The sequence below is a fragment of the Alligator mississippiensis genome, chromosome 2 (assembly GCF_030867095.1).
Source record: "Alligator mississippiensis isolate rAllMis1 chromosome 2, rAllMis1, whole genome shotgun sequence".
NCBI lineage: Eukaryota > Metazoa > Chordata > Crocodylia > Alligatoridae > Alligator > Alligator mississippiensis.
Window position 1 is genome coordinate 141,376,654 of NC_081825.1, and position 24,122 is coordinate 141,400,775.

The 24,122-nt window shown below is 40.3% G+C and overlaps 1 protein-coding gene across 1 annotated transcript in view; it reads right to left on the reverse strand.

Moving 5' to 3' along the window:
* Positions 1–24,122, reverse strand: part of TNKS (tankyrase) — a 255,631-nt gene that overhangs the window by 49,186 nt on the left and 182,323 nt on the right. Inside the window, exons 7-12 of the mRNA XM_059722215.1 lie at positions 19,845–19,911; positions 19,242–19,428; positions 17,289–17,410; positions 14,218–14,309; positions 14,052–14,130; positions 57–228 (exon numbers count right to left, since the gene is read on the reverse strand). Coding sequence (XP_059578198.1) covers positions 57–228; positions 14,052–14,130; positions 14,218–14,309; positions 17,289–17,410; positions 19,242–19,428; positions 19,845–19,911 — 719 coding nt within the window. The remainder of the gene's footprint in view (positions 1–56; positions 229–14,051; positions 14,131–14,217; positions 14,310–17,288; positions 17,411–19,241; positions 19,429–19,844; positions 19,912–24,122) is intronic.

Sequence of the window (24,122 nt, forward strand, 5' to 3'; positions counted from 1 at the left end):
CTGTAAAAGAACAGAAGGAGACCATATTAAAATATGCAGTCTTTATTTTTACCTACCACTTAGAATCTGTTGTACTGCTTCATTTCCCATCTGTGCTGCTGTGAAACCTTGTAACGAGATGATAGAGGGATCAGAGCCGTAATTCAGCAGGAGGCGACAGGTTTGCAAGTGACCTGCTAAAGCAGCTCTGTGCAAAGCTGTTTGACCAAGTGTGTCCAGTGCATTCATCTGAAAAATTATTCAGCAATAGTAAATAAAGTATCTTTCTAATTACAAGACTCCATCTGTCCCCTACCCTTTAATCAGGAGAAGAGCAATAAGCAAAATTTCAATGCAAGTTTGTTTCCCCCTCAATCCCACTGCATTAAAAGTCAAAATATTAAAACAGAATAATAAGGAATGAATTTAAAAGTTATTACTTAAAAGTATTTGATTATTTCAGGCTATTTTTATTTAAATCAGGTTAGTAATTTATGTTGCTAACCAGGTAAATAATTATAATAAATAATATATAGTTTAAAACATTATTAATGTTTTGAAGAACTTCACTTGGAAAATTAATATTTGGAACAGTCACTCTTTATTAAAAGTAGCTATATAAGCAAAAATCAAATGGAAGATGGATAATAAATTAGGTGTAAATTAACTAAAGAATTTCATACTGGACTAAGCTTCAAGGAAATTACCACATGCCAACCACAGAAGAGAAATAACTCAACATTTCTTCATTATTAAAAAAATTCCAACTAGGTCAAATTGAGGAGAGGTCTCCATATTAAAAAATGCAAGCCATGGAACTTATATTAGTTAACATATTTTTTCTTGTTACTTATTCATCTTTTAATTAAATAAAAAATTCAAACTACAGTATTTTACTGTATACAAGATTGTACATAGTACTGTAGTATGTATAAGGAGGCAACAAGAAATAAGATAATGTGGAATCTCAGAATAAAATGATGAATAAGCATCTCTAATAAAAAGTGTAATGTAATAGAAACCTACATATCCAATGAGATCTAATAAAATGACCTAAACTAAACAATTAGAGGCATCACTGTAGATTTCTACAAAGGAAGAGAGTAATAGACAAGACAGACTTTAACAAGAGATTTTCAAATAAGCTACTTTGTGGCTAAGAGCTACTCCAAGCAAATTTAAACATAGACGTCAAATTTAAATGCAGCTTTTTATCAATTTATGAAATATAAAAACTGCTCTACATTGTCTGGAAGATATCACAAAACCTGCTATCGGCTTTCAATGCTAATGACTGTAGGGTGTGAGCTGCATGCACAACAGATACCAATATTTTATAAAACTCTTGTGTTACTCCTCAAAAATCATTATCCTATCGAAAACAAGATTTTTACCCCTTAATTCCTGCTAGAAGTTTTGCATGCAAATCCTACTATATTTCCACTGCATGTCAATTAAAAAAATGCACCCCCATATTAAGTTAAACGGTGACTAAAGGACATAGATTAGAGACAGACCTATGCAGAATATCTGATAGGATCAACAATACTTTCACTCAAACCTGTATTGGAGGGATCTAACAGGCTTTAAGGAAGAATAAATGTCTACAGCACATATGTAGCATAATGCACAAGGCCTGATACCACTCAAATTTCTTCTAGAGCTAAAGATAATGCTAATAGGAAATCCACAACTTGTACTGCAGAGATTTTTCTAAGCAGAGACATATTGGTAACTCTCTAGGAATGGCAGGGAGAGAACAGGGGAATGTAAATCAAACCCTGCTCAGCTCATATAAATGTTACCTTTCATGGTTACACACTGAAAAATCCTTATAAGAGAAATACCATAAACATAAACCAGATGTTGAATACCTAAAATCCACAAGTTTATTACAAAGGATGAAATTTTTGTTTGGGAACCAAGATGACTATAACCATAGACAAAGGCATACAACTATGTGGAAGAGTTGTTTTTGTGCGCCCATAGTTATTAAGGATAGATGTCAGTAGAAATGATGCAAATTAAAACTGACCATATGTAGCAATGCTCCATTTAGCCCAAGAAGAACTAGAAATTAGGTCTTCCCTACCACTAACTTCTGCATTTATAACAGAACACCCTGAACAACAGAAGTATAGCAGCCAGACTAGCCTCCCTGAAGTCCAACACTATCTGGAATAATTGTAATGCAAATCTGAAAATAACTCTTGCAGAAGTTGTCACACCTGCAATAACAACCGTCTTTGTACTGCACTCGCATCTTCTCTTAGTTTCTAAAACATTCATGTCCTTCGGAGCCATCTAAAAAAACCCAAATACTCATCTACAAACCCAAAGGGGGTTCTTGATCAGAGGGCATGTAAGCTAGATACAAACAAATAGTGTTTTTTGGTTTTCAGCTCTGGAGCAGTTGGTAAAATGTGCCTTGGCTTCCCATTTTTCAAGGGGATATTTCAGTTGGACCTGTGGTCCCTTTAAAGCCAATTTGCCTTCAAAGCTACACAGCACTGACTGATCTAAAATGAATCCAAGGATGTAATTGACCTTTCAAGAGCCATTTAAAGCTGGAAACCAAGGCACAAGCACTAGATCTGGAGGCAGTGTGTTAACCCATTTATTTATGACTGGAAACTAATTAAGAGTATTTAAAAATAATTTAGAGGCATGAGACAGAAAAAAATATAAACTGCTGATTCCAGAAAAATATATATTGAGATTTACAGTAAGCCCAACCAAATAAGACATCTCTGAGTATCTCGTATCAATTTCAGGTCTAAAATTTTCACTGTTCTTTCATATTCCTTACTTGCTTTTAAACTCTAAACAAGAGTATCTTTCACCATACTCTATATGAAAAATGTCCAAACTATATCATAGCAGATGTGCACAAGAAAGCTCGGGTCATCATTTAAGCTGCACTAAAATAAAATAAAAAGGGACTGTCACTCATGTAGATCCTCCTTTTGAGCACTTCCCAATCAGACAGATAAAACTCTAAATAGCTTCAAAGACCATCCTTCGCGAGACATTTACTCAGCCCAGAAAGTGATAGATCTGACAGCTTTCTGTAGAACTCAGTGCCTAGATTCAATTTCTTCACACTATAACAAGGAAGAAGTCATATCATTGGTCTAATGGTGCAATTTTAAAACAGCAATCCCCTGTCACAGTGCATTGGGCAAACATTAAAAAACTTAATTTCCCTATGCAATATTTTGTATTGCAGGGATCTCTGTTATTTTCCTTTGTTCCTTTGTTTAATTTTTTCATCCAAGGTACATATACACACACACACACACAAAAAAAAATCAAAATGGATGTGTACCATCAGTCAGTGAAGAAATTCTTTTCATCACTGCACTGCTGCTGTCTCGCACAGAGTAGGCATATAGTGTGACAGCAATATTGTTATGTAATGTCAGTCAACCGTAGCAGCTCAACAGTTGGAATCTGTTCAGGGAACATTTTGACACCATATCATTAGAATATTGGCTTTCTGTCAGTGTCAAATACTGAATGTTTGCAGTATCCTCCTAGTCCTATGGAAAATGCAAGAGTGTTTTTACTGATTCAGTTGCATCTCAGTAGAATAAGACTTATTTTCTAATATAGTTATATGTTCACATGTAAAAATCCCAGCTTTTCTACAATCTTAGCAAGAGATTCTTAGTCACATGCATGGTTCACAACCACTGACATTTCAGTATTTTGGTGCTGACAGTGAAGAACAGAACAGTCTGTTTCAGTGATTCTCAACCAGGGTGCCAAAGCAGGCTCAGGCTTGTCCTTGCCTGGCCAATCTCCTACCCCTACTGCCTGGGTCCCTCTGCAAGCAACAACGTAAAATAGTCTGGGTGCCACTCAATTCATAGAAAATATGGAGGGGTTCCTTGAGTCCAATTAGGTGCGTCACATCCAGAAAGTTTGAGAACAACCGGTTTATTTTATTGGTTGTTCTGTGATAAAAGGTAGTAATAGTGAAGCAAGTGCAGTTTGGGCTGATAGAACAGGAAATCAGGATTCTGATCCTGTGAGACTGATCAATGCAATCTGAGTGCTGAAAACTTTCCCACTGGCAATAAGACAATGATCCAGTGCATCAGTGGTGCTGTACATGTTAAATGAGGGGTGCTGCCCATAGGTCTCCAAGGCACATGCTGGACCTACTCAGGACCTCCCCACTGCGTGCCAGACTAAGAGCCTGTGGTGTTTGCTCCAGCTGGTCTGAGACACAGTGGCACAGGCACTTGTTCTGGCTGGTCAGGGATGTGAGATGCAAGTGACATCCACTCTGGGATGTGTGCTGGATGCAGTGCCCCCTCCAGTCAGTCTGGGGTGTTGCTGCATGCAGTACAGGTCCCAGAGCAGGCTTCCTGCATGATGCAGTCCTGAACCAGGCAGAGCAGACACCACAGGCACTCAATCCAGCGTGTGGGGGAAGGGATGGACCCTCAGTCTGATTTGGCCTGCAGGGCTAGCCCTGCACTATTTATCTGGCCCATGGACCAGTCCCACATCACTCACCTGGACCATAGGGCCAGATGAATTTGACATCCCTGCATTAAATCATTGTCATAAGAATAATTTGACTGAAAGCAGATCACTAAGTATGTATTATTGCTGGAAAATGCAAAAAATTGAGTTTTGAGCAAATATCTACTGAAAGTAGAATACCAGGAGGTAGCAACTATGTCTTTAAGAGTAGTTGGGCCTTTGTGTCAAAGCCTTCTTCAGACAGAGCTTTTGGGAGGCAATGCCTCTGCCAAGATGAGAAACTTTGGTGCTTCTGTAGAACCAGAGGTCTGCAAGCCTGATTGCCTCCAAGGAGAGCTGCCAGGAGAAAGGCTCCTCTGAGAAAGAGTGGGAAGGGTACCACTGGAGCTAGGTGCGCACAGGCATGGATGGCACCAATCCAGAACATGCACTGGAGTACAAAATTCCAAGAATAAACACTTCTGTAGCATCCCAGGCTTACTACAGGCAAATTTTCTGCAGTTTTGTTCCAAGCCATTAAAAAAGAATTTCTGGTGTAGATATCTTAATTTGACAGCTCTGAGTAACAGTATCTGGCCAACAGGAAAGTCATGTTACATTTTTAGTTTGCATGTCAAACCCCAATGCACTGCTCATGTACCAATGGGAAGAAGGCACCAGCAGTGATATTCAGTATGATATTTAAAACTGTAAGATTTTAATGGGTATTAAGATCACATCCTGCAAAAGAAAAAGTCTGCTGTCTTGTGAGCTGAGGACAAATACTTCTCATATTCTACTGGCTAAAGGAAACAGAGCTCAGAGGGAAGCACAGGACTCGGAGAGGGGGGCTCCCGCCACTGTGCACCGCCAGTCTGGGAGGGCATGGGAGCAGGTATGTGCCCCCAGATCTGTGCAGGGCAGGCTGGGCCGGGCAGCACTCGAGGAGGCTAGCCCCAGCTGCCCACCGCCGGGCTGCACTCTGCGGGGTGGGTGGAGCCAGGGCTGTGCTCTGTGGCTGCGCTCTGCAGCAGGGGCTTTCTGCCTGGAGTGCAGCCCTGGCCAGGGAAGGGGTGTGGCAGCTTGTGCCACTGCACACTGCTGGTCCAGGAGCTGCTTGTGTGGTAGTTTGTTCAGCGGCTCTTGCCACTGCTCCTGCAGCCAGTCCAGGAGGGCATGGGGCGGGGGCATGTGCTCCAGGATCTGCGCAGGGTGGGCAGGGCCGTGGCTGCGCCAGTCAAAAGGTGAAAGGCATTGGGAGTAGGGGCTATGCCGCCCCACTGCTAGCCCAGCCAGTGTGAAGCCAGCATGAGACTGAGCCCCTGTGCTGCCTCCGGACAAGCAAAGCACAGTGGCAGGAGCCGGCCTGGCCTCCCCACACTTCACGGACGAGCAGTGGCTTTGCTCCGGCTGGGCGAGCACCAGGGCATGGCGGGGGGGAGAGGGGAACGTGCCACCCAAAAACTTGCTGCAGCCCACTCATAGCCACTGCTGCACTGTCCACCCCACCCCGATCCAGAGGAACACGCGCCCCCGCCCATGGGTGAACAGCAGGGAGGCAGGGGAGCATAGCCCCTGCTCAGTGCCTTCCGTCCAGCACAACCCCCGGCCCTGCCCACCCCACACAGATCCTGGGCCACACGCCCCCACCCCGTGCCATCCCAGACCGGTGGCGGAAGCAGTGGCGAGAGCCGCTGGACAAGCCACCACGTGACCATCTCCCAGACCAGCAGCACGTAGTGGCGCAAACTGCCCCACCCTGTCCCTGGGCAGCACTTGCCCCAGCCCAAGTCCCAGCCCCAGCCCCAATCCCTCTCTCGCTGTGGGGGCATTGATCTGCACCCCCCCACCCTTCCCTCCCCGCTTTGCCCACCACAACAAACTTACCAGCTAGAGGCAGTTGTGTCCTGTCCAGCATGGTGAGGACTGCTGCCTGTTTAGTCTATGGCTGAATCTCCGAATCGGCACCAAATCTTTTCCAAATCGATTTGGAGGCTTCCAATTCAATTTTGAACTTTTAATGGGTCTCCCGATTCGATTTGGATTTGGAGATTCGGCTGCCAAATTGGGCCTCCAAACAGAATTGGCTACCGAAGCTTTGCAAAGCTCTGGAAGGAAATCTCCAGGAATCTGATGTTTCAGGGACTCTGCTGGTCACTTGAAGGGATGAGGCAGAATGCCACTAACTCCATGAATACACTATGTATCTTCTGGGATATTGTCTGCCTTTTCTAAAACACAGGACTTGTCCCACAGGAAGAGGTAGGAGTTTGGCCGGGATAGTGGTACTCCTGGTTGTATTTGAAAACTTCTATAGTGCTTGGTTGGTGAGTCTTGCTCATGTGCTCCACATGAAAACAATCAGCAAGTGTGGTGCTGAGAAGGAATTATTCACTAGTCAGGTCAGCAAGGACAAATTGAATTTTTTGTAGTGCAAGGGATGGTTCTTTATTTGGGATTATCTGGGCTTATTTCAACATAACATAATCTTTGCCACTGCACTGGGTAAGGGATTGGTGGTGCTCACACCTCTTCAGCGCTTTATTTGTGGCATGCTGTAGTGCCACAGCTTGGTGCCTATGGTGTGCTTGAAGGGCCAGAACAGATGTTTTTGTACACCCTTTTGGGCAGATGGTTGATTGCAAATGCAGGGGACTGGACTTCATGGTCTGGGAAACCCATCCCAGTCCTATGTTCCAATACTGTACTGTGTGGAGCTAAGACACTGAAATGCTGACAAACCCTCTGATCTACCTTTCTGCAGTCAAGTGACCGAGATGCCTCAGGGAGGTTTTGTGACTATGCCAGCTCTCAAAAGCCAAGATAGCAATGCTAACCATCAGCCAAAAGTCACATCTGAAATATTTGGGCACAAAAACTACAGTAAAAGAATATTAAGGTTACAATAAGGTCCATAAGTTAGGAAATACCTGAATTTAGACTGCAAATTTAATTCAGCATCTTACCATACAGGCAGTCCTTGACTTACGATGGCTCAAGTTACAATGAACCGCAGTTGCAACGTTTGTACATTGACACCTGAGTTTCAAAGTTCTGACCTGGGTTTACTTTACGATGCTGGATACAGGTATGTCGGTGCAAGAGGAGGGGGAAGGGCTGTAGGGGTGGGGGGAAGATCAGAGCCCCTGCGGTGAAGGAGGGACTAGGGCTGGGACAGGGGTTGGGGAAAATGCTGCCCAGCCAGGTTTGCACCAGGTTCTGGGAGTGGGGGCTATGGGTATTGGGAGAAGCTGCAGCTCATCCGGCAGCTCCCGTGGCTGCTCGCGCCGGGGCAAGGCAGGCAGTGCCAGGGCTGTGCCGGGTGGCTGTGGGAGAAGCTGTGGCTCATCTGGGTGCTCCTCTGGCTGCTCCCGCCGGGGTGAGGCAGGCAGTGCCGGGGCTGCACCAGGCGGCCGTGGCTCAAGCTGTGGCTCGTCCAGCCACTCCTACTAGAGAGGCAGGCTGTGCTGGGTGGCCATGGGAGAAGCGGATACTTGTCCGGCTGCTGCCCCCACTGGGGCAAGGCAGGCATGTGTCCTAAGTTTGTGTCTGACTTCCAAAGCTTTTTGAAGAGGTGACCAAAAATGTTGTTGAAATGGGCAAAGAAGTCAACTTAGATGTTGCACCAGAAGATGCTGATGAGTTGCTGGCATCACATTATGAAGAATTAACTAATAAGGACCTCATTGAACTGGAACAGCAAAAAGTGGCAGAGGAAGAAGATGCACCCACTGTTGGAAAGACTCCTCCTGTTGAAGTCTTGAACAAAAATTTTGGCTGAGGCATTTCAACATTTGGAAGCTGCCATGTCCCTGTTTGAGGAACATGACCTCAACATTAAACACAATGCATCAGTGAATAGGGGCATATCCAACAGGTACAGCTGCTACAGAGAAATTTACAAGCAAAAGAAGAGAACATCTGTCCAAACTTCCTCGGACACTTTCTTTAAGAAAGCAGACAAGACTCCATAAAAACCTGCAGCCAAGACTCCTGAGAAGACTCCAGACCCCTTCAAAAAGTCCAACCAAAAGTCCTTCAAAAAGTCCAGCAAAGTCACCTCAAATAAGTCCTTCCAAATAAATAGGATTGCTATTTACAATATAAATACATAAATAAATACATATAGACAAGTAATATAGCTACATTTATTTTATATAATTGATTGAGTTCTGTGCAAATTTTGGGTTATTTGGGGTAAAAATAGGGTATCAGGCTTTAGCTCAGGAACCAATCCCCCATTTATAACATTGTTTCCTATGGGAAAATTGGTTCCGAGTTATAACGTTTTGATTTAAGATGCAGTTTTCAGGAACCAATTGTGTCATAAGTCTGAGGACTGCCTGTATATGTGTTAGTGCAGTGGTTCCCAAACTGTGGCTGTGAAAGCAAATGGGGTCGCAACATCAGCAGATAGGGTCATGGGGGTGGGGGCCTGTGGGTTTGGAGTGAGGGGCCAAGCTGAGGAAATGGGGCCATGCTGAGGAAAAGTTTGGGAAGTACTGTGTCACTTGCGGAGTGAAGTGGAATTTTGTTCTCAAACTTTATGCCTTTCCTCCATACGTGCCTACAAATGTGTTAACTTCTGAAAACCATATCTGATTAATTAAAAAAAAAACTTCAGAGAAGTTCATCACAAGAAACAGCTTTTGGCAACAGCAGACAACAAGAAATGGCAACAGATGTTTGGTTTAAAGCAGAAAGACTCTAGCAGAAACTGAGGCAATGGAGTCTGGAAAACAAGCAAAAAGTTACAACTATCCAAACCTCAGAGGTTCAAAGATACCAAGCTGCTGGGAGATTCTTACTAGGTCTGTGCGAATAGGTAAGTATTTGATTTGGACTCGACCAATTTGGAGGACAGTGATTCGATTCAGAGATTCGGGTCACTGTCCTGAATTGATTCGGCCAAATCGGCTTCAAAAGATTCAGTGATTCAGCCATAGACTATAATGGGGAAAAACTGAAATACCTATCACTTTGTCATTTTTGGGCAGATTTGTATGAAAACAGCAGGGATGTTGCCTGCCAGGTTTCAAGGAGATAGGTGCAGGGGTTTCTGGGAAACTGTCCCTCAAGGTTCTGAAAGCAAAACTTGTGTCGTGTTTGTGTTAAGGGGTGTAGGTTGTAGCCATATTAGACTAAGGACATAAGCAGACAAGGTGCTTTGGGTCAATCTGATATCTTTTATTAAGCCAAATGAGCAGCTGGAGAACTACATCTTAGCAAGCAAGTTTAAAAACCCTTCCTCAGGCTGAGGAAGCAACAGCAGTTGGTGTGTGCTCTTCCTGGATGGAATGAATGGTGAAGAAGCCAGAGGCTGGCATGCATGCATGCAAGAAAGCCAGTCAGTAAAAATGTAAATTGAGGCACCAGGAGGTGAGAGAGAGGCTGGGAGTGGGGGGTGGAGAATGGGGATGTAGCAGGTAAAAGTGGAGAAGTACCTGGGAAGTCAGATGTCAGGAAGATTATAGTGCGTCATAAATCCAATGTCTATATTGAGTCCATGAGGTTTTGTATCTAGGAGGTGGATAAAGTGAAGTATGCTGTTTCTACATCCTTCTCCCAGAGCACTGTGATTGGAAGGAAACTCATGGAAAGATCAGAGTCACTAGCCAAATACAGATGGCAGTCTTTCCCCCCCCATCCCCCTCCCTCTTCTCAGTTTGCTTCCCTGCAAGATTGCCTTTCGAATTGCCGAATCTCCAAATCTTTTCTGAATTGATTTGGAGATATTTATGGGTCTCGCAATTAAATTCAGATTTGACAATTCAGCCTCCGAATTGGGTCGAATATTCTCCAAATCAAATTGGCGACCAAAGCTTCGCACATCCCTAATTCCTACCTCTCTTTTGCTAAAAATCATGAAACCTTAAAGATGGATAATTCAGCAAATATTGCAGTTCATACCCTGAAGATAGGTGAGCTGCAACTGGTGCAGGACCCAAAAAGAAGAGGAAAGAAAGTAGCTTAAAGTGGCTCATTTGACTCCTATGTTCCTGGTATATTTTACAGCAACTTAATGGCTGTTCCTGTAGCGTATAAGAACTAGACCAGTTTGCTAAGGAAAGGACCATTCCTTCTGACTCCAGCATCATCTAAAGTGGGTGCATGGCCTTTATGCTACCTTAAAATTCACTCCCCTTTGGGGGAATCTCCAGCTGCCTTCTGCAAAATTTGAACTTTTTGGCAGAAGACGACAATGGGAGAGAACTATGCCCATCTACAACATGCCCTCCAGTATGAGGGAAGTCTAGTCTGGGTTCTTTCACCCAAATGTTGGCCTCCATACACTGCATGTAAGGAGTTACAGGTTACTCTACTGTGAACCTTTCAGTGCAAAGCAGTTCCAAGAAAAAAATGGACATATTTAGTAGGATTAATCCTATTTCTTTTACTTAGAAGCTTATCATGGGAATATTACGCATATGACCTTTTTCTACTCTTGGTTTAGATGTATGGCATTTTTCAATCCTACAAGAAGTTAAGTAGACAATAGTATTTTTGTCAGAATCTTCATAATAACTTTCTCATGCACTTAAGCTGATGTTTGCAAAATTAGTGGTACTGAGGTTTTTATAAGGATTCTTCTAAAATAAATATAAAAAATCTACATCGAGTAAATGTATTTTCAGGTAGAAAAAAGATTTTATTACAATGGCAGCTTCACTTTGCTATGTCACACAATCCTGAATAAAGAATCCTTAAGAAACTCCCCAAGCAACTCTTTTCAGCCTGATAATCTCCCTTTCAACACCACCTTGTTGCTATTTCCTCCTTCGTCAGTTCCTTACTATTTCTCTATTCAACCCCATTTTCTCCAGTTTACTGAGCAATTTCCCTTGTGGCAGCATATGAAATATTTTACAGATATCCAAACAAATGACACTGACCACTGCTTAGAAAATCAGCTATCTTATCAAAAGCAGACATCAAGTTAGTCCGGCACAATCTACCCTTGGACAAATCCAAGCTGCCTTTCAGACATATACAAATTACTGGAAAATACGTTTATCCAGGAAAATTCCACTTTTGTCAGTAGTCCCTGATCTATATTTTAAACCAGAATGCCTTTTAGAGTTGAAACTGAAAATGCATACACAACAAAATGCAGGAAACAAGAGACTATCAACAAAAGGATTAGCAAACACGAGTATACCTTTTAAACTAAGGAAAATATCTATACAGCAGTGTGAAAAGCCTTGACAAGGCAGGAAACCTGCAACTGGATAAAGTAATCTCTTTTAAAATACCGATATCTGAAAAATTGAGACCCTACATTCTCTGCTTCTAAATTTTATTCCATACTGAATTTATAGAAATGGAATGATAAGGTTGTACGGTTTAATATTCAAAAGTAAAAAAAAATGATGTTAAGTATGTCTGTTAAACTAATTTTAAAAGCATTTACACATTATACAGTAGTAGCCAACGTGTAGGAAAGAAGCCGAGCATTAATAAGAGAAGTATTGTAAGCGCCATAGTAAGATTAAATATCAAAAACTACCATTATTAGCTGACAGTTTTAGAATACCTTCCAGGTGAAAAATTTCAGTGTTTCATTAATATTATTACATTAAATCTCGTGGAAAAACTCTGTAAGGCAATATAAGGTTTTTACAGTTAGGGAAACTGAGGTCTAAAAAACTCATGGCCTAATCTGCTAAAGTACTAAATATCTGCTTTACTTTAACCAGGAGTAGTCCTACCAAAGTTAAGCAAGCATTTAAGTGTTTTGCTGAATCAAGGTGTGAATGGATTTTCCAAAATGAATCAGACGATTATGGCACAGAAGGAAAATAAGCCATGTCTCCAGGGTCTGAGATTTATACTTTAATTATGACACTATCTTCCCCTTCTCTAAATATTCAATGATACGCACTGCAGCTGAATTTGCTAGATTAAAACTTTTAGGATTTAACAGTCTTTTGTGCTTCAAGACAAAAGTGATCACTAACTTCAGATAATATGACAGGTGCTTGATGGCTAAGAAGGCCACTGTACATGGCATACATTAGGTCTGTGTCAGTATAAATTGTTTTTAACAAAAATCATGTCAGTACATTTTCTCCCCATAATTCCACTTTCCAATTTTTATTTCAATCTACATGGATAAAGCCAGATTTTCAAGTGGAAGCTGAGCTCTGGCTTTATAAGTACCTAGATGAAAGGGCCAGATTTTCAGAAGTGCTCTGGATTCAAATACTCTATATAGCAGTAAGCACTATTTGAGGCTCAGCTCTTGTGAAAGTCTGGCCACTTTATTTAGATACCTAAATGAGAACTGCCAGTAGCAAATTCTCTTGAAAATTTTGCTCTGGAGTGATTGCTTGGTGCTATAAGCACATATAAGATTTCTACTTCCACTGCATAGGTTCAATATTAAGGGAAAGTTTAGGGATCTGATTATAATTCATGGTTTGAACGAGCAGCACAAATGTTTTTCTCTAAAATAAATCCTCCTAGAAAAGTCTTAGAAGAGATGCAACTGTATCAAATTTCTGGAATATGATATACTGTGCCATGATACCATCATTAAAATAGTTTATGATTCTATCAAACCACTTTAGAAGCGAATAAGATTCTGAGCTCTGGAAACTGGCTCTTAAATAGGCCCCTAAATTACAATTCAATGTCTTAAAATAAGAAGAAATAAGGAGACTTGTATTAACTATGTGTACAGTTACATTGCTCTCACCTCCTGTTAGTTCAGAAGTGACATTATAGATTGTGATTACAGGTATATTTCTTCATTTCTAGCTAGATGGATGCTGATGAAGACTGAGAGGTAGCAAACTGAGCTACCCTAAAAGCAAAAATAAGGAGACTGTTTACATTTTATATGGTAAAAATTCTCTCTCATGAAGAAAAACAAGCCTTTGAGGAAAGTTAATTGGCAAAATAACAATGATCATACTGTACCTTCTCATCCACTGTTACAGTAATCTAAAAGGGAAATTGTGGAAAGATAGAGGTTGCACTAATCGTGGGGTTGAATTTATCTTTGCCTGTAAACTTACAACTTCAAAGACCGCTGGTTTGTAAGCGCATCTAACAGCGTGCTTACAAAAATGTGCGTGAATATTGGTTATAACCTAGAGCAAAGGTAAATTAACAGAAGGATCTGCTGGATAGATAATCAAGAATAATTATAAATAGTTGAGGACAAGATATTTAAAAATGAATAACCAGTTAGTCTCCTAATTTCACAGCCAAGGCATTCATCTAATAGTGCGCCTTGCCTTTCAAAACTGACGGAACCCTTAGCAGTCCCTCTTGAAGGCAACTAAGAGCTAAATCTAGGAAGTCTACCAGAACTATCAAGGAGCAAAATAATTTTGAAAATTAGGGGGAAGATATTTAGAAACAAGGGCAGAGTGGAGGGCAGGTGACCAAAGTTAAGTTTCTAAATCCTTATTCGGGCATTTAAATAAGCCAAATTTTCAAATGCTAAAGATCCAATATCTCTCACTGGTTGTTATAAACAAATGCCAAGAATCATATAGAAAGTTTCAGACAGAGTCAGGAGAACAAATATTGAATTCAAAACCCTACTTTAAATGGACAAATTATATGATGGATATTTACAAATTTACCTTTGCTCCATGTTTATGCAGAACTTCCATGACATCATTATGAGCTCTTTCAGCTGCAACGTGTAAAGGCGTCATGAAGCTAGAGGGAAAATGATATCAATTAGTTCTGTTTTCCTGATTCTACTAAAACCTTTGGAAAATTTTGCTCAAATTTTCAGAAACTTACTCTTTGTTTTTCTCATTAACATTAGCTCCTTTCCTGAGCAACAGTTCAGTAACTTGTTTTCGTTTAGGGTGCAGGGAAGCCACAGCACAGTGCTGTATAATAAAGCAAACATAAATTACTATTATAACTACTTAGACTTTGAAGTATTTTATGAGGTCCACTGAATCACCTTTACGTATTTTACTGAGTATCAGACTGCAAAGTTTATACCCAGAATCCCAAAGAAATACACCTCATTTCTGTCTTTATATATGACACATGGACCAATATGCAAGATAGTGATCAATGCTAAATTATTCTAGTCTGAAAACAATTTTGATTTTATAACTACATGTCACAGATGAGAAATACTTAAGTCTCCAACTGTGTAAACAAGATACCAGGACAATAAATGATGCAATAAGTAAAGGCAGGCAAAGGTAAAGGGATTTTAAAATTTTACTTCTGCATAGAGCTTCTAAAGCCTTACACTGGAATTCTCCTGCTTCCTCCCCTGGGTTCCATAGCAAAATGTTTGCTTTGCTCCTTCTTCTATTTCTATGTATACTGAACATGTTAACCTTAATCTAATCGCTGTTCTGGTACGTGTTTTCAGTTAGTGCTTAATATATGGGATTATATTATAAAGCCAACTGTAAGAAAATAAATCCATTTGCTTAGAATAGTTTATTTCACGTCTGGAGTGAGATACACCTTTAAGGGGATCTCTGGGAGCAAGGTCTATCAACATCCCTGCTAATCCTAAATAACTTGACACAGCCTTTTCCTACATTGTCACATACTTTCTTCTCCCCACTGTATAGTTGAGCCCAGGTGGCTAGTTGGTTTGTGAGGGAGGCTGCAACTCTGGCTTAGATCCCACATCTCTAGCCATGACTTCACATACCTGGTTAGGATGGTAGGCCTTGCTCCCCTGGAAGGCTACACCTCTTCCTTAGAACCCGTCACACTCTGAAATTTTCAGGGGTGTCCAATTATTTTGGAAACCCATTCTGAGAAAAGAACAACTGAAAAACAGTCCTGGAGCATTTCAAATTGAGCACCCCAAATTAACAGCTACCTGAGAACCACTAGGTGTTTTTGAATATTTCTACTTTTATTATAAATGTAAGCACCATATTGTGAAAAGAGTGGAGAAACTTGTGTACATTCTCTTGGATGGAAGTCCCACACTTCTAGGTGTCAAATACTGTGACTTTCAGTAAGTTAGCCACAGAAGCAGAAGTCTGAGAAATGTTAAAGATACTGACATTTCTTTTTCCCATGCTGATGCACAGTAATAAATTCTTGTTATATGAGCTGTTGGACTGTAACGATAAATAAAGATCTAGCTAAATTGCTGCAAAGTTTAAGACTGCTTTTCACCTTCAGACATGTACCTCCAGCAAGTACAGTTTTTAAGTGCTATAAATAATATAATATTTATTTTTCAGGTCAAATAGTTGCTGTATGTTCAAAAATGTCAAATAGTCAAGAGCAGCTCAAGTACTGCAAATGTAAAAAAAAGGATAAAATGAGTAGTTATTTAGTAAAAAGTATTTTAGTAATAAGAATACTTCTTATTTAATAAAAGCCACCAACATAATCAAGAAGGGATTAACTATGTCATCTTAAATGTGATCTGTTCTCCCCAGACTACTGATTCTTTTCCTTCTTATTTAAAAAGTTCGGAATCTTTTCAGAAAAGTCCACTACTGAAATAAAAGACCATCTTGGACACATGCTGATTAATGGTCCATGTAGAATAGGACCTATAGAGCTTCTGATATTTCTGAGATCAATTGCAGGGTTTTTATTAACCACCATGTAGTTATGTCTTACTACTCTTTCTAACAAAGTAAAACTATCCAGTCATACTGTTTTAATAGTGACCATCTCAATTCATTTTGATAAAACAAGTTACTTACTCTATGCTCTTTGCCTTCCTAATTCCTCAAATGATGAACTGAGAGCAGAAGCAATTGCCAATTAAATTACTAATGCCCATACTCACACTTGGTTAGTGCAGATATGCTATTTCAGGCGAAGGTCATCTGAAGAAAGGCACTTGGTGCCCAAACGTTAGTCCAACATTTTTCCCAAGTATATGGTTGGTCCAATAAAAAAGATAACTAAAAAACCTTGCATCTCATATTTCCAGACCACCACAGCTACAATTACAACACTCCAAATCTACTACAACACTATCACAAAAGCCAGTGTATTATTGATCTGCTTTATCTCTTGTGATGCATAACTATGTTTCATATTGAAGACCCCAGCAAAAATTGATAACGCATGGCTGGCAAGCTCTGGTAAGTCACTACAGCAACAGTGGAGGCTAGACAGATCTGAGTAGTGTCACATCAAATAGGCTTTGTGAGCTCAAAATTACTGCCATCTGCTGGAGACAGGACACTAGTCACAGAAAGAGAGAGACCATCTACTGCAAGAGTGCTGTAAACTATTTCACTTCTGACTTCCATCAGATGATGATATAATTTAATATTAAATAAACGTATTGGTGTAAAGGACAATTTTAATCAAAAAACATATTTAACTGGGCTCTGGTGGAAAACTTCATTAAAAAAATAAAGAAAGAAAAGGTGAGGTGGCTTGACAATTTATTTCAGTCCTTCACAGAGCCCCAGGACATACCTATTTTGCCTGCCTGCACTGTCATCCTCTGCATCCCCAAATTAAAATTTTGCATCCAGTCTCCAGAAAAAACAAGAGAGTGGGGAAGGGGGGGAGAGGAACACTGTTACAGCAGAAGACAAAGCAACCAACCAGCAGAAGTTGCTACAAAGATGATAATCCAATTAGAAGAAAATACAGTCACAATATGAGCAGGACAACTGTGGCGTATGTAAGGGTTTCTGGAAAAATCCACCATAAAAAACAAAATTCAAGGAAAAACTGAACAACACTACTTCTGTGATAGTGATTTATTTTTAAAATATAAAACGCTTGGTGGCATATCCACAATCTTAGATGATGAATACATTTTCATAGTCTAGCAATAAAAACCCCTCAAGTAGCACTGCTACCACATATATCATAAAAGAAATGAATTGACTGTATAATCTCACCAGTGCAGTCTCATGCGACTGTGGCTGTTTGAAATTAATGATCTCCAAAGCAAGTGTCTTTTTTACTTTCGCTAGGTCTGCCTCTCTGGCTGCTTGCAGTAAAGAATGTCCTTTGAATTCATCTGTTGGGGAAATCGATATACTTAATATTCAGCAATGTGTTAGATTTATAAATGTTACTTCAGTAAGCTAACTACAATTAACTAAGAAGCAAGGGAGCATTTTTCTATACCCTTCTGAACACTGGCTTAAGGTGCAATCTTAAACCCTGACCTAGAAAAGGCAGAATTAATGTCCTCGAGGTAAGAACTATTAATTTATGTACCACCCTCCCCAAAAGAGGCCCAGGGCATCTTACAATAAAAAAAAGTTAATTATAATGTACTCTGATTACTGACATCTCAAGTTTTAAAATGAAAAACTAAGGTACATTCTGCAGGGGTTTGGGTTGTAGCCGTGTTGGTCTAAGGACATAGGCAGACAAGGTTCCTTGGGTGAATTTGATATCTTTTATTAGACCAACCCAAATGGTTGGAGAATAGTTATTAAGCAAGCTTTTGGGTTCAAAAACCCTTCGTCAGGCTAAGGAAGTTTCAGCAGTTGGTGTGTGCTCTTCTGTTGTTTTGCATTTACCTATCACCTATAAGAAACCTGGTTTGACAAATGTGTTATTAGCAGGGATCCTGGTTTTATGTTTAAAAATACCAAATTCTTCTCAAATAAAAATCCCAAACCCACGTTCTTCTGCAATTAAAATGAAATGCTTCTCTCTCTCTATGTAGCAGTTGAACACAATGTTTTATTCATATATTTACAATTTTAAAGAGATATGGAAGCCTACCAGAGTGCCTCAATCATTATCATTAGAATAAAATAAATTCTAAATACCTATATATTTTGGCATGTGCTTTTGGTTTTTTTATCATGGAGAAATCAGAGCTCCCCCTCCTTTGTGGCGCTGAGCAGTTCTGATATGCCAGTGCCCGTCACTCCCAACCCATAGCCCCCTGGGCCCCTCACTTCCAACCCACAGCTCTGCACCCCCCCAGCCCTCCTGGGGCCCCTCACTCCCCTGCCCTACCAAAATAGGCCCCCAGCTGCCAGGGATACGGGACCTGGCAGCTGTATCCTGACCGTTCCTTGCTACACAACCACCAATCGCAGCCGGCCAGATAGTCAGAGCAGAGCTGAGTGGAGCCTGTGGGGAGTGGGGACAGATGTGGGCTGCCTGCTATGGGGCTCCCACCCTGCTGCCCTCCACCCCAGGGGCCTCCATGGCCCAGCGGGTGGCACCAGATGCAGTAGAGCAGAGCAGAGCAGGGAGACTTGGTGCCACTGTTGCCAGGACCCTTGCACTAGACGTGCTGCCAAGGTGAGGTGTCCCTGCCTGCCTGGCAGCAGTGGGGGCAGTGGTGGCATGGAGTTTGGCCTTCCCACTACTGATGGGCAGACAGGGGGTGCCTCACGTTGGCGGCATGGCTGGCATGGGGTACCTGGTGGCGGTGGCGGCAGCAGCAGCAAGTCTCCCCGCCCAGCTCCATTGTCCCATGCCAGGTCCTGCCCACTGGGCCATGGAGGTGGACAGGCTGCAGCCTCATGTCTGCTGTGGGCTCACAAGTCTGGGGGAGCACATGCCACCCCGCCCCCGCACCGATGTGTCACCTCTAGTGTTCGACTCCTTCCCGGGAGCCAGTCCCCATGCCACTGCTTGGCTGTATTGATGGCCACATACACTTGCGTGTGGTACCCCCTGCGTCCCACCCCCTCAAGCCCCAAGCAGCCCCTTGCAGGATGGAACTTTTCCAGCATGCAAGGGGAAACCTGTGGTTTCCTGCGTTTTTTTCCTTTAAAGGAGAAAATCTATGTTTTTCTATAGCAAGTAGAAAACCCGGTTCCCTGGTTATTAATAACAACAACACTCTTCATTAATTATGACATAATTGCAATACATACAAGTCAGTCTCTCTCTCAGTTCTGGTGTTGGAGCCATATCAACAGCACTCTTGCCATGACAATTGACTAGTGTTGGATCTGCACCATGACTCAACAACAAAGAGCAGACTTCTACACGATTCTTAGAAGCAGCCTCATGTAAAGGTGTGAACTGCCAGAGGTCCATAGCATTAACACAGGCTCCATGCTAGAGTGGAAAAGAATTCTTCATTTTAGAAATGAACTATAATTACTTAGAGATATTTGTCAAAATCATTTTTGAAGTTGTTTCAATTGTTTTCAGTGTGAAAGAAAAATAATTAATTTATTTTCACCTAGCAAAAATAGGAATATTGGAATTAATTTAATATTTATTGCAATAGATCTTTAGGGGAAAAATGATCAGTTAATATTTGGCTGGAAACATTCAATGGAGAAATACTGAATTCAGCAGTGCAGGTGTGTGTTTCAAATCCAAAATCCTGTGCCTCTGAATTAATCACGGGCATAGAAATTGGGATATTTAACAGAGAGTGAGCCTCTGCGTTTAACTATCATATGAATAGACCACATTTTTCCTAAGTATGAAAAATGGAATAAATATTCTTGCATTCCTCCACTTACCTTAAGTAGCAATTCTGTGACTTCATAGTGTCCATATGAGCATGCATTATGAAGGGGCACAAGTCCACTAGAGAAATAAAACAAATAATAGTTAAATATTAACATAGGTATTTAAAATTAAAACAAATATTTAGGAAACATTAAAAAAATTCAGATAATTTTTACTCTAGTAAGAATTTAGAAGCTTTTATATTTAAATCAAACATTTATATTTGCTTCAAATATAAAAATATTCTCATTATATTGTGGGATTCCAACCTTCCAAAGCAATCTATTGCCCACAACTGTTATTAAAAATATTTGAGTGACACAATCTAAGTGTTTAATCTACCATGTATTATTGGTGATATAAGCATTCACCGTGTTGAAAACTATCTTTCTTGCTACCGAAAGGAAAATAAAACCTGATTAATTTTAAACTTGGTAAAGACAAATTTGTGTATTTCTTCACTTTATATTTACAAGCCTCTTCATTTTAAATGTTGTGTGAAAGGAAAAACTGTCTTACAATGTTACCTGGCTTCTGGGTATATTATGATGTACAAATATTTACAGATGGTAGATTAAAACAGCTACTCCAGAGTAAAGAAGAACCTGACATTTCTGCATTTTTGAAGTACATTATAAGTTTTAAATATATTTCATTGTACAAGGACTGCAACTATCTAAGGGTTATTGGAATTTCTGTCACTAGAGTCTGCACTTTAAAATGAAACTGATGAAGCAAATGATGCAGGACTAATCACAAGCAAAGGTTATATTATGAGAAAGCCATAAGTTTTAAAAGATCAGCAAAAGAGACAAGCAATAAAACAAAGACAGTGAGCCCAGTCTGTAAGTAAAGCCAGATAGGGTGGTTATGGCTCCACAGATATGGATGAATATTGCATTTTAAAACATAGATTTAACCTCATTGTTACATATACAAAATGCAGAATGCCCTCTTCTCAATTAACTGACTCCCTCAATATCATTTTTTCTAGGATTCAACAATTAAACCCATTACTTTATTACTTAAAATTAATGTTAGAGATGGCTTTTAAGAAAATGTTGCAGGAACTCTGAAGTTTTTGAGATTTTCTTTGTCCTTATAATTTAAAAGAAAAAAAGCTAAAACTTACTGAACTCTTCTGTAGTGCTCCCAACTGTTGTGATTGTTATTATTTATCTGGTTCAACAGATGAGATATATCTTCTCTGACCACGTCTGGTATCTACTTAAGAAGATCCAGTGCTTTTATGAATTATAGCCCTGCTTGGGAAAGCCACCTATTTTCCTGACCAGCTGCCTGCCCCACCTGCTTCCTCACAGTCAGCAAATACAGCTCAGGAGTGGGACAGAGCTCTTTCCCACAACTCTCAGAAACCCAAGTTTGCTCTTATAGGGGATGGTGGGGAAAGAAAGAGTTTCCCTTATTCCTGCCCCCTCCCTCTTCTGTGCAACGAGGATGGCTCTGCTAGTCCTTTCGGTAATACCTGTTCTGGGAAGACAGTGAAGAACCAGTAGAGCCGCTCTCCAGCCTACAAGGGGAAGAAGGCAAACTTGCTGCCGCTCTTTCTAGGCCTTGGAGGCTAGTGAGGGGTAAGCAGAACGTACACAGGGAATGAGATAACAAAACGGATTTGGAGATTGGCATCTGAATAAATTACTGGGCTGAGCTGGGTTGAGAACTCCTACAGCACCAAAAGCAACTCTCTCTTAAATATGACAGAGCAGGCAACCCCTACCATCCCCTTATCCCTTGCCCCAGCAGAATTAAAAAAAAACAAAAACAAGTAAGCAAGCAAATAAATAATAAATTATAATCCTATTTTCTGGGGGGACCAACCTCATAAATCTTGAGCTCTTTTTAAAATAATCATTTTTAATTCATTTATTTTCCCCTCAAGAAATTATAACACTACATTTACAGAAATAGTTTCAGAATTATCAGTTATTTTCCATATTTACTTCTTATCCATGAAAACTGAGAAACAGAAACTGAAGGCTATCCCAGACAGAGGATTCCACAAAGAACTGCCTGCTTTTAACATGGCTACCATCTTCTCATGGTTTGGAAGATGTGAAATACCTTATCAAAGATGGCCACTGTCTTGAAAAATGTCAGTTCTTCAGGAATTTTCTGGGTTTATATTGCTTGGTTTTAGAATAACTGAAATATTCTTGTAATTTATTTTAGCTTGAATTCCTGATTGGTACTACCAAACAACTTCAATTAGTTTTTGTCTAAAATCTGCTTGTCAAGCCAGATGATTCTAATCTCATAAATCTGTTAATCCTGAAATTCTTTTTCAGGTGGTTATTAGATCTGAACGTTATAAAATCATTAAAAACTGTTAATGGTGCTGTATCCAAATTAATATACAAAACATAAGGTTTAAACATACTGTTGAAACTATATATAATGCTCTCTAATTAGTTTCAAAACTTTTGACAAAAACAGCAGCAAATACAGCTAAAAGAGTTAAAAAAAATCAATCTTCAACATTTCATTATACTTCAAATATTTTTAAAGTGACAAAGTCAATTAACGCTCTTTTTTAGACATCCTTGAGCTGAATTTCTCAATTAATAGAAGATAAATCATAATGTAGAGAACCTCTTATCTTGGCTGATGGATCGACAAGACAGACCCATAGCAATTTTTTTCCCATAAAGCCTATGTATACAACAAGGAATGAGTTTGGGACAGGAAATGCCTTTTACCAAGGGTATACACAGCAAATACAATGTGACCTGATTTTGAATAGTAATAAAAACTCCTATGAGATCATCATATAGAATGACTCTTCATTCTCGTAAGCCTCCAGTTTCCATATACCAAGAGTCAAAAACAAATTGTTTCCCAACCCATCATGTATGTACTTTTGCTATAGTATTTTACTTGGACATGAAACATACAACTTAAATAAAACATTTTATCTCACTTCATTGGAGAAACTGCTGTCCCTTTTCATATTCTTACTGTTGACAGAAACTGTACAACTAGATGCCTATCTCACTGAAATTAAAGGGAAATTAAAGGGATTTACAAGCATACATCTGTCAGGATAATCAAGTCCCAGAAAAGACTTTAAGTGTATGTGCTTTATAAAAACAAACAAACAAAAAACTTATATAGCATTTGGTTCTCATTTTTGCTCAAATCTGGTATTATTTGCTAAAATAATACTAAATCCCATGAGTTTCCATAGATTGCCATCTAGTAAGGAGTACTCAAAGATACAGAACTGAGAGACAGGATTTCAAAAGGGCACATTTCAACCAATTCAGGGAAATAGTAGGCGAGGTGCCATGGGAGGAAAGACTGAAGGATAAAGGGCCCAGGAAGGCTGGCAGCTTCTAAAGGGCATGGTATTGAAAGCTCAACAAGAAGCTATTCTGACATGATGTAAACACAAGAAAAATGGCAAGAAACCAATAGGACTGTAGAAGTAGCTTCTAGGATGTCTCAAAATTAAAAGGAAAGTAAACAGGCAAAGGAAGGATGGGCACACAACCAAGGAAGCATATGAGGAAACTTGCAGACAAAAGCAAGAAGGCAAGCTATACCTGGCGAAGGAAGCCAAGGACAACAAGAAAAGGTCAGAAAAGAAAGACTAAGGAAGCTGTGAGTCCACTGCTAAATAGGCAGGGTGAACTCTTTACAGAAGATTCAAAGGTGGCATAGCTTCTCAACAGGTACTCAACTCAATCTTCACAAAAAAAATAATCAAACCAGAGCACTTCACTTATAAGGTTTATTTGGATAAGGGAGGGGATAGGCTGAGGGATGAGATCATGAAAAAGACTGGCAGAAATCTTTTGTTTGGTCAGAATGAATTCAAGTTGGAGGGCCTGATGAACTTCATCCTAAGGGACTGAAGGAACTGGCAGACAGGATCTTGGAGCCTTCAGCAATAACATTTACCAAGCTGTGGGAGACAGGTTAGGTACATGAGGGCTGGAAAGCGGCCAACATAGTGCCTCTCTAAGAAAGACAAAAAGGAGTACCCAGGGAATTACAGTCGATTAGCCTAACTTCTGGAGTCATATTATAGCCATTGGCCATTCAGACTGCCTGGAGGAGGAAAACCTAATGACACACAACCAATATGGATTTGCTAAGAAAAAATAATGCCAAACAAATCTGATTTTCTTCAACAAAGTAACTAGCTGGGTGGATGAAAGGAAAGCAGTGGATATGCTGGATTTGGATTCTGTAAGGCTTTTGACAAAGTCCCACACCTTCTCATAAACAAACAGGAGATATCTGGATTAGACAGAACTCCAAGGTAG